General features: G+C 41.1%; 2 protein-coding genes across 2 annotated transcripts in view; both read left to right on the plus strand.

The window, feature by feature from the left end:
- Nucleotides 1-5,016: 5,016 nt before the first annotated feature.
- Nucleotides 5,017-7,595, plus strand: LOC106820851. Its single transcript, XM_014825443.1, has 4 exons — nt 5,017-5,144; nt 5,685-5,804; nt 6,034-6,212; nt 6,665-7,595. Exons 1-4 carry the CDS (start codon nt 5,096-5,098, stop codon nt 6,755-6,757), a joined length of 441 nt encoding a protein of 146 aa, XP_014680929.1. The 5' UTR covers nt 5,017-5,095; the 3' UTR covers nt 6,758-7,595.
- A 3,246-nt stretch (nt 7,596-10,841) lies between these two features.
- The window catches only part of LOC106820845, a 41,823-nt gene continuing 40,874 nt past the window's right edge, over nt 10,842-11,790 (plus strand). The window contains exon 1 of the mRNA XM_014825430.1: nt 10,842-10,894. The gene's annotated coding sequence lies outside the window, so the exon portion shown is untranslated. The remainder of the gene's footprint in view (nt 10,895-11,790) is intronic.

Consider the following 11,790-nt stretch of genomic DNA (forward strand, 5'->3'; position numbering starts at 1 on the left):
ACGAACACCCCCCTCCAAAGCCAACATTTTTTTTTTGGAAAATGTGCAAGAATTTCACCTCCATTTTAGTGTAATAATTGCAAAATCTCCATCGTGCGGGAGGGTGAACAGTGAACACCCCCCTCCCACACTCTTCCCCCGCCTGGTCGCTTCGCGCCCGAGCAGGGGCGTGTACAGGGGGGGTCCAGGGAGTCCGGACCCCCCTTGCTCGCGCAGAAAACGCATCTGAGGGGGTCTAATTTAAAAAAAATTCTGACCCCCCCTTCGCGTGCTCGCAACTTTGGGTTACGGTTAGACCCACCCCTGGTACTAATCCTGTACACGCCCCTGCCGAGCAAATTGCCAACATTGAAAAACGAACCCCCCCCCCGCCAATATAAAGCTGGCTTCGGGCCTGATGTCGTATTTGTTATAGATGCTAGAAGAAGAGGCTGCTTATTCTGACGCGTGCCGCGATGAGCGCCATTCTTATTTACGATCTAACGCCGATGTAATCAAATTATCAAGAGACTGCAGATATCGCAACGGCTACAGCTGCGTCGTCGGTATCCAGAGCTCTAAAGTACCGAGATGCCCCCACGCGTGTGGATTTAATTAAATACGTCACAGCCTCCAATCGTTAGCGAAATATAAAGTGAAAGCGTTTCATACTATTACTGAAATTTGGAACCTAGGTTATCAAAGAACGACGTATTATGTCGGTCCAACCCTTTCCGATGAACCAATGTATAGAATTTCAGTCACCAGCGTGCTGTATTGTATCGACATTGGCTCGAACACCGTCAACAGTCCCTTGCGTCGTATGCGGGTTTTGAGCGCAATTAATATTTTCCAAGTATGGTTGATTAGTTTTCTAAATATATAATTTACCGATGGCGTATCTGAGAAATAGCAGATCCGGAGGACATTTATCGGGACTTGGTAGCAGAGTTGTGAACATTTTTGGAGGGTGGGCGAAGTCGAAGTAGCAGTCTGGTTATTTATTTCACCGATAATTATGCGGGTTTAGTTTGAGAACAACAGACATAGAGAAACAAGCACATTGAATGCTTAAACCGTCTCTGGATACTGGCGGTTTACCCGCTCACGTTTCCTTATAAGCCATGACAGTTAAATTGAGGTTATTAAGTTGCACCGCATGAAAAAAACACCCTACCCAAGCAAAGTGATCATGAATATTCTATAGCAAAAATCATTATTTCAATGATTAAGATTATCTATGATCTATACAATAACCTATTGCATGTTGTCTTAAAGGAGTCGGAACCAACATTCCTCATGAGATATAACGCTTCGTTTGACAACAGAAGATGTAGTATTTATGCACAAATGTTTTCGTTGTATAAAACTCTATAGCTGTGTACTACAATTGTTACTTGCCCCTTAAGAACTAATTGCAGCGGAAAGGTTTGCAAATATGTTGTCAAACTAATTGCTTTCTATGTAATTAGCTTGCATTTTGCCGATGAAAACTGTCTCTCTGTCTGTCTGTCTATCTATCTATCTATCATATTCTGCCTATCTATCTTATCCATCTATCTATCTATATATATATATATCTCTCTCTCTCTCTCTCTCTCTCTCTATATATATATATATATATATATATATATATAAGATGTGATAATATGAATGTGCGTGCGTGTGCGTGTGCGTATGCGTGCGTGTGCGCGTGTGTGTGTGCGGGTGTGGTGGAGCGCAGGAAAGGCTAGACTAAATGTAGACTGGTACCCATCCCTTCTCACAAGCTCGATATAACCCTAACCCTAACCATATATTGAGCTTGTGAGAAGGGACGGGTACCAGTCTAGATTAAATGTACTGTCACCTCACTAGCGCAGTGCATGACGGTGCATTGACGTTCAGGGTAATCACGTGTTAAATATCCCACATCAGAGCATCACGGAGATATAGAAAAACGACCCGTAAGTCCTCTCGTGATCTATTAAATTTTCCCCTACACGACGCAGACTAATAGGTTCTATCACAGTATGAGCTTGAGATGGGATATCTCACCCGAGTTATAGATATCCCGTCTCATACGAGCGTAGCGAGTATGAGACGTGGTTATCTATAATGAGGTGATGGTGTGTATGGGATGGTTATCCCATCTCAAGCTCATGACTGTGATAGAACCTTTTTCTCGCATATTTTTTTTTTTTTACTTTTAATTGCAGAAAGAACATTTCAGTTCAAATTTTTTCTTTTATTAACTAATTTTATGCGTATTGATTGGCCAAAAACTGTAACGGTGACCTTTGACCTTGTAATTAAGGGAAATCATTGGATTAAAAAGTAGTGCGAGATAAACCCATCGCGGGGTCTGCAAGTTATCCCGAGGATTTATCTCGGTGGCTATCTCGGGGGATATCTCATACCTAGTATGCGAGAAACCAGTATCCATCAAGTTATACCGTGAATGGCGCGACATATTACGTCATCTCGCAAGCGCGTGATCTGACGCGTTATTCGTTAATGTGTACGGTTTCCATGCGGTGTGCCGCTGCATGGGTACAGCAGTATATTGTACATACGGGCGCACTCTGTCTCGCTCTCCTCTCCCATACAGCGCTACGGAGAGGCTATACTAGTGGCAGCAATTGAGAACATGGTACAAGCAGGATGCCTGTTAAGTGTAATGGTTATGTAATGGACCAGCTTGCAGGGCCCGAGATCATGTAAGTTGGTCGGTCATCCGGCTGGAGAAAAAAAACGTGTATATGACAGGAGAAAAATAATGGCGTGCAAGATGTATGAAAGGCAACCATAATAGCTGTATAAATCATTTGTTACGCATATTCTGCGTGTCAGCTGGAATAGCAGTACGTGGGAGGCGCAGTGGCAGATCCGTAGTACTACTGCCTTTAAAGTAATTCTATCGATTGAGTAATGGTCCCGAAACCCAGCGGGAGAAACAGAGCAAAATTCCCCTTTTTTTCTGGCGGTGGACGTATTTTCCTCTAGTCTGGGGAAAACGCACTCGTCGACGCTTCGTCACTGCAAACGTTATTGCAATTACGATCTATTACATCAAACAACAGTAGTATAACAACGTACTTCTTATGATGTGGTCCGAGATGTCTGTGTAACATGTTTTTCAGTATATTGAACGTTTTATTTATAGTTATATGCGCTGCGCCATATATTATACCATATTTGTGGTGTATAGAGCATACGAATTCTACGCTTGCGTACCGCTGTTGTGACAAAATAAAAACACGTGTCCGTTCATTAAATAGAGAACAAGGAGTATATTTTATTCTTATATATTGTATTTATTGTTTATTCTCATATCTAGGTTTACTGTGTTGCTTTTTTGCTGCTCTGTTCATCGTTCCCTCCGCAGTGTGTCCTTCATATTATCTGCATTTCAGTTATTCATATAGTCAGCCTTTTCCATACGACTTAAATTACCATACACCAGGACAGAAACTATGATGACATATCAGCATATATATTACAGTAAATAACGTGAAATTTTCGTTTTCGCACATAATATCTACATCTATCACATCAAAATAAATTCCGCAATTTCTATCCTAAAATCTCTCAAAGTTAAAATGTCAGAGGTGAGCTGCTGCAAGATGGATCACCATTCACTCTTGAATTAAAGAAAGCTCGTATTGCTACTTGTTTAAAGTTTATTAAGCGAATTTCGAGAACGCTGCTGTGCGGAAACAGGATTGACTCTCTTCATCCATCTTACCCCCATGATCTAATCTTGTTGCAATATTCGCTCACGTATCTGTACGCGTGTGCGTAAGCGCGAGCGTTTATTGCATGTGTGGTTGTTCACATTTATGTACGCGCGCCTGTGTGCGTGCACGCGCGAGCGTGCGTGTGGGCGTGTATGCGTGCGTGCGCATATCTTCTACACAGTTACACAGAAACAGACACTTTGCAAAAGCGTTTGACAAAGCGGCATGACGCTTTCATCCAGCTATGCGGACCTACGCCGACGCTGCACTGACGCTATACACCAACGCTGCACTGACGCCGACGCTGCGCTGACGCTATATGCCGACGCTGCATAGACGCTATACACCAACGCTGCACTGACGCCGACGCTGCGCTGACGCTATATGCCGACGCTGCATAGACGCTATACACCAACGCTGCACTGACGCCGACGCTGCGCTGACGCTATATGCCGACGCTGCATAGACGCTATACACCAACGCTGCACTGACGCCGACGCTGCGCTGACGCTATATGCCGACGCTGCATAGACGCTATACACCAACGCTGCAGCTGAACGCTGCCGCAACGCTACGTGACGACGCTAACTGCTACTGGCGACGGGCTATAACTTGACGATGCTAGTACGCCTCGATACTTCTCATCCATATCATTTTATCACCCGGTCACGCTCGTACCGTCAACCGTCTGCTGTAAAGGTTGCGTGCACACCGACACACGCACGCACACGCACACTCACACGCACGCACGCACGCACGCACGCACGCACGCACACACACACACACACACACCACACACACACACAACCACACACACACTGGCGCCCACAGGTCCAGTAGAAGCACAGAAGAATAAAATCCTCAGTGATAATAAAAAGCAACTGCACCACTGCAGCGCCACTGCACACACACACACACGCACACACGCACGCACGCACGCACGCACGCACGCGCACACACACCTCAGTTGTTCTAAATGTCCGCATCCCTCTCGTCGCTCCTACCCATGTATCCATGGGCGCAGCAGATCGATGATGCGAAACCAACGGACAGCACAGGTAAGAATAGTCAGCCGCTCAGGTATGGACCGAAGAATTATAGGGTGGGGAGGGTAGGTCACCACGGGATACTCCCACGTAAAGTCGTCGTCTTTCGGGAATTGTTTCTAATAGGTAAGGCAGATGTACGTATTAGTATTATTCAAGTAGAAATTGCGAGACTTGTGTCCCTAGACCATAGCTTGAAAGCACGAAATGACAATTCAGTATAGAATCAGTCACCCGTGCCGCGCCTAGCGCCCCGCCCTACATGCCCGACCCGTAGCACAACCGGATTGAGGTAGCTAGGTAGAGGCCGGCATTTTGAGTCAACAACGAACACCGTGATTATTAGTTAAAATGGACATATATCTGCAGCTAGCGGCTCTGTTTACCCTCTTTTCCACAGGTGAGTGTAGATAAGCGTGTAGTTATAACCGAGAATGTAGTACTAGTAGTAGTAGTAGTAGTTGTGCAAACGGGTATAGGCAGTATATTGACGGCAAGGCATCAGTAAGCGTCGTTATTGTCACGTTCGTTTGTCAGCAGTTTTTGACTTCGCTTATAACATCACGATCATCTACTACTATTGATCAACAACCAGTAAACAACCGTAAGCGAAGAGGGATATGTCGTGATATAGTGTCGATTACCTTGGTGCTGATATACAGCGACGGTAGAAGTATGTAGACTAGTGAGATCGGCAAGGTAATGTTTCCCGTTTCCTAGAGGTCGGCTGTGGCTACACATCGCCCCTTACCAATAACAATATGGCCGCCGCCACGTTCCCCATTAAAACAGGAATGTGGCAGCGTCAGGCCGTCAGCTCAGGTGCTGTAGCAGTTACGTGATACCTCTGCATATAGACATGTACCCGATGTGATGGCTAGGTAGGACTAAAGTACTAGTCGGACTCGGGCTGGCCTCATGGGTGTTATTTGCATTTCAGTGTTAGCTTTGGAGTGCTATGTCTGTGAAGAACAAGGGGATAACTTTGACAAATGTGTCAAGACCATACAGACATGCGATCCAGAAGAAGATAAATGCATCACGTATGTTAAATGGAGTTGTGAGTATCCAATGACATTACAATCACGAATTTCTATAAGGTCCATGGCTGTGGTTGAGCCCACATTAGAATATTGTCTTGCATTATTATTTCGTTGTAGTCATTACAAATGTCATCACTGGGGTCATAGTTATTATTACCCTCGGTACGCACAGTAAGTACCAATAAGAAGAACTGTACATACTTGTGTGGTCGATAACACAGCTGGTTGCTTTTTCTTGTGGACCAGTCGTGGGTGACTGGACGATTGCAGTGGAAAGGCAGTACTACATAACTAAGGGTTGCAGTACCACGACACGATGCAACGATGAACATAAACGCATTGTCACCAAATGCCAGCGCAACTGGTATGAGGATTGGTGGTGCATGGAGTGCTGCAGTGGAGACCAGTGCAACTATTTTGTGACGGTGAGTCGATCTGCTGTTATGTATGGCATTGCATTTTCTTTTGCTTAATAATATCTTTATGCTAATCTTATGTTAGTGCTTTCATCAGAAGTGGATGAAATATTCAAGGGAATTCATCCTCTCTTGCTTTCATCGCATTTAGCTTGCCACATTGATGTGATTTCAGTGATGTTATCACACTAATGTGATCATTCTGATGCATGTGCTGTGATGTCATCGCAGTGATGTTATCACATGAAAATGATAACGTTTGCCTTCGGGACGCTGAAGTCTTCTTACAGGCAATTGAAATGTTGACACCTTGCAATTTAAACCATTCCTCCATTTCCCTTTATGTGCCTTCAAGTTCAATTTACTTTCTCCTACCCCTTTCTGACTGCAATTAGCAGTCGCGGGCTTATCCCAATAAAAGCTCTCAAGTGTTTTAATATGGTGTCTTTGCTGCTTTACAGTTGGGAGCAAGCACAGCAAGGACTAGTGTTCTGACTGTCAGCGGTTGCCTGACCCTAGCTGCGCTATGGCTCTCCGGCCACAGCAGATTGTGATGAGTTCCTTCTATCGGTTGTAAAAAAATGACAAACCACTCGTCGGGAGAACAGTTTTGTGTAATCGTGTCACGTGCTCCTAAGTAGGCAATGTCTGGGACCGTGATGGGTTGTGGGCGTAGGGGTGGCTGATGTGAACGCTTATTGCACTCTGAGCTCGTGATCTTTTTCCGATTCGCTTTAAATGCGTAACGAGGAGAATGAGTCTGATACGATGTCCATTTCCGCCTGTAAAGTTCTGACTGTTTTGTAACAGTTAGCGAGGCATTCAACCATATGTTACCTCTGTGCTTGTGAATGCTTGCCATGTACAGCTAATGGGTGATTTGCGACTTGCAATCCTCTCTCCAGTGGGTGGGTCAAGCTGTACACAATGTGTGTGGATATCAAATTGATATCATGGTTATCGAAATGCACATATAGGCCTAAACGCGTGCAAATGCACACACAGCATACAGGACATACGATCCACACTGGACACATCAAAAACTAGCTGAACGATAGAACATGCTACACACAAGACAGATATTGGATTATGTTCAAAATCGTATTGATGGATAATTTGTATAAAATGTGGAATTTGTATATATAGTGCATATTATCGAGTTGTCAAAATGAATCCCTATCAAAGTGAGCGACCACTTGTGTACATAAACGTTTTTACCCACGATTTTACATTTAATGTATTTTGTGCTCTTAAATTTAAACATAATTTCACCAACATTTTACAACTAGCAGAAATACGTTGTATTCATTTGTTACATATATATAAGTAATTTTGTAGTTTGATACAATGATGTTTGGTATTTTGATATAATAAATGGCAATTTAAAAGTACCATCGATGAAGAAGTCTTATTTTACTATACCTGTCTTTGTATTCTAAGTATAACTTTAAAATATTGTAGTTGTTTGTGGTAACCGGTTAATTAGCTACCAGAAGGTGTCTTTTATTAAAGCCTCATCAAGCCCCAACGGCCAACACCCCTTCAATTATGTACAACCCTATTGACGAAATAGTGTCAGATATACAACAGGGTCCGTTGTCAGAAACATCGTAAAGTTAATGCTAAGATAACACTTACGACTAATGTTAATGTTACGAGAGGAGCGTTGATAGAAGGCAGTGTCTACGGGTACGGCAGCCGTATCTAAATGTCTCGAGGCTGGAGGTACGGCAGTCCATTAGCTTTCATACTTAACGAGACAAAGATGGCGGTGGGTGGCGCCAGATTTCGAAATAACGCCTTGGAAAATAAATTCACGATTTGAGAGTTTAGATGAGCTATAGAACCCTAACCCTAAAAGGGGGCTTCAGCGACCTACGGCTGCCGTACCTCCAGCCATTGCGTTGATGGAAACACATCGATACAAAAGTCAAAACTTACGATAACAGGAACTTCATCACAAGGCTGCTGATTGGATGAGAATCGATCACAAAATTCAAATTCAGAATGATACACATTTATTGTACATCACAGTAATTTATGCATATTAATTATTATGATGGCTAACCACATATAAATAATATTTGATGAAAAACGACGCGGTCATGAATTATCTTCAACGCAGTCATGAAATTGTCTTGCGTGTCTGCACCACTAATCTCCACTATACTAACTTAGTATACTACTTAGTGTACTACTTACTATATACTATACTATACTATAGCCTACTACTTAGTATAGTATAGAGATCAGTGGTCCTTGGTCTGCACAACAAGACAAATTCTCACACTGTAACGCGAGAAGCGTGGCAAACAAGAGAACAAATGCCATACGCCATTTGTAAATGTTTTATTTTGTTTTATGGTCGGTAGATAATTAATTATTTTGACGTGTTTTTTAGCACCCGGCTGATAGGTGCGATATGATATGACTACTAAGCACTTAGGATATGACTACTAGGCACTTAAAAAAAAAACCTAACCCTAACCCTAACCCTAAAAAAAAAACATTAAATTAAAGTGCCTAGTAGTCATATCATATCGAACCTTTCTGCCTTCTGCTGTTTTTTAAGAAAAACACATTTTATTCATGATTATAAAATATAATATCACTATAATTGTAATTCGTAGTGTAAATGTGTTATTTTCAACTTAATATTAAAGTTACGAGAGGGTCAGGGGCCCGTTGTCAGAACAAAATCAGTCTTAACATTAACTTCCACTCGTAAACCGTTGACAGAAACATCGCAAAGTTACGAGAATGAAAAATCCTCGAAAATATCCTCTTAACATTACGAGAGCCCAGACCCTCTCGTAACATTAATATTAAGATGAAAATAACACATTTACACTACGAATTACAATTATACTGATATTGTAGGCTATTTTATAATAATGAATAAAATGTGTTTTTTTTGAAAAACACGTCAAAATCATTAATTATCTAGGCCTACCGATCATAAAACAAAACAAAACATTTACAAATGGCGTATGGCATTTGTTCTCTGGTTTCTCTGCCTCGACTCTCGATCACGTCTCTTGTTACAGTGTGAGAATTTGTCTTGTTGTGCAGAATAAATTAATGACCACGTCGTTTTTCATCATATATTATTTATATGTGGTTAGCCATCATAATATGCATATATTAATGTGATGTACAATAAATGTGTATGAATTTGAATTTTGTGATCGATTTTCATCCAATCAGCAGCCTTGTGATGAAGTTCCTGTTATCGTCAGCTTTCTAATAGTAATAGTTGCGATGTGTTTCTGTCAACGCTCCTCTCGTACGTAACATTAACATTAGTCGTAATTGTCGACATTAGTCGTAATTGTCGTAAATTAAGTGTTATCTTAGCATTAACATTAGCATTAACTTTACGATGTTTCTGACAACGGCCCCTTGGGCTCTCGGATATTTTCGAGGATTTTTCATTCTCGTAACTTTGCGATGTTTCTGTCAACGGTTACGAGTGGAAGTTAATGTTAAGACTAATTTTGTTTCTGACAACGGCCCCCTGAGATCTATATACTTGCGCCCGCATGTTAAAATGATAAATTCGTACGTTACCTTACATTTTATAACTATCGCATCGTGAAAACGAACTATTTTGGATTATACTTAGAATTTGCTGCCGTTGTTTTTATTATGATAGAATACAATATGAACCGTTTTGAAGCACATCTCAATCTAGAATATGTAGTGGATGGAAAAAGCCAAATATTTTGATATAATTTTTGTAGACTCTTAGCAAGGTCGACATATAGAGGCATGTCACAGCATTGAAAGAAAATGATTAAGGAAATTTATTTGAATGCGCTCGTGATTAAAAATGTAGATTTTGATTTTGATGTATGTTTAATCTATATATTTTAATTGGTAGTGTTAAGAAGTCATTAATTCACAAATGTCAATAATGAATACTATAGCAGATTTACATATTGTTCAACGTGGTGATCCTGTACGTCTAACATCCTGTGAATATCGAATACGATTAACTTAAGCTGCTAAAGATAAATGCAAACAATTTCTTAACTAGTAGGTGATAAATGTGTTCCACACGCGTATACACGCATACGTAGCATAAATTTCGCGTTTGTTAGCAACGTATACACTATTTCTCGACGTTATTATGCAAAAACGTTATGTGAGTAACTAATCTGCAACTATAGTATACTCATATAGTACGCAGGTACTCAACATTTTACTGAAGTTAATCGCTAAAATTGCACTGAAAATATTTGGATTGAAAGCTATTATTAAATTATATTGAAAATTACAACAGACCCGAATGGGAACAGCAACCAACTTCGGGTATTATATATATATATTCATATATATATATATATTATTATAAATATATTATATATATATATATATATATATAAACACAACACGCGCACGTACCTACATACAAACGCGCGCGCGTATACAAGCAATGCTAGCTGCCATATTTGATAGATGCATATAGCAGCAGTCTACAGACAAGGCTGCCCGTCTGGGAAGTATGCAGGCGATGCAACTTGCCTTCGAGAAGAAAGAGACAGAGAGAGAGAGAGAGCGCGATAGAGCGAAAGCAGTGGATTCATTCATGCGTATACAGGTGGACAGCAGCAGGCTGTCGGGAGATGCAGTGTACCCGAGGGAACGTACACAGAAGGAGGGATAACAGGCGAACGGCTGACGATCTGGTAAGATATTTTATTGTACGACACTCGGTTGATTTACGGGTGTTGCTAATAGCGACTTTCGTCACTTCAATTTCAATTTTACTAGCATGCAATACAATAGCTCATTTCATGTACTGCGTGGAATGATTTACAAGCTCGTTATAATGATTTCGTGTATGCATTGCGCCCGACTTTGCTCGAGTGTTAATACGTTTATTTTGTCAACGCGGTTCCATAGGCAGTGTCACATGTTTTCGTAATCATTATTCATGCACGTATGCACAATTTCAATTCGCTTTTATATTTTAACTATGTATCGTGCGTGCAGTGAGTAACGCGTATGCACGCAGGAAATTTTACTTTTACTATTCATTTCTGTGAAACGATTCAGTATAACGATTGCTTGCAAACTGAACCTTGCACACAGAACCCAAAAATGTACGAGACATTTTAGTCTGTAACTTTTCTATATTAGTCAACAGATATATATTTATTTATTCAATGAAAATCTACGTATACATACATAATGGGGTATAGTACCCACGCACATTGAAGCACGCACGCAAACGCATGGGCACACGCACGCTCATACACACATATTATAACACATATATTAATATATGTCAATGTATATATTAATATGTTATAACATCTATTAACACATGCGCGCACGCACTTAAGCACACACGCGCATGCGCATGCACGCACGCGCGCACGCATGCACACAGAGTGATATATGTGTGTGTATATGTATGTATGTATGTATGTATGTATGTATGTATGTATGTATGTATGTATGTATGTATGTATGTATGTATGTATGTATGTATGTATGTATGTATGTATGTATGTATGTATGTATGTATGTATGTATGTATGTATGTATGTATGTATGTATGTATGTATGTATGTATGTA

This window comes from Priapulus caudatus, unplaced genomic scaffold (genome assembly GCF_000485595.1).
Source record: "Priapulus caudatus unplaced genomic scaffold, Priapulus_caudatus-5.0.1 Scaffold49, whole genome shotgun sequence".
NCBI lineage: Eukaryota > Metazoa > Priapulida > Priapulimorpha > Priapulimorphida > Priapulidae > Priapulus > Priapulus caudatus.

What these genes read in the sequence shown, in the direction of transcription:
- LOC106820851 (XM_014825443.1), top strand. Translation starts at nt 5,096, where the DNA reads ATGGACATATATCTGCAGCTAGCGGCTCTGTTTACCCTCTTTTCCACA. An exon ending in GTTTACCCTCTTTTCCACAG is followed by an intron (nt 5,145 to 5,684) that starts GTGAGTGTAGAT and finishes TTTGCATTTCAG; the next exon opens with TGTTAGCTTTGGAGTGCTAT. An exon ending in CACGTATGTTAAATGGAGTT is followed by an intron (nt 5,805 to 6,033) that starts GTGAGTATCCAA and finishes CTTGTGGACCAG; the next exon opens with TCGTGGGTGACTGGACGATT.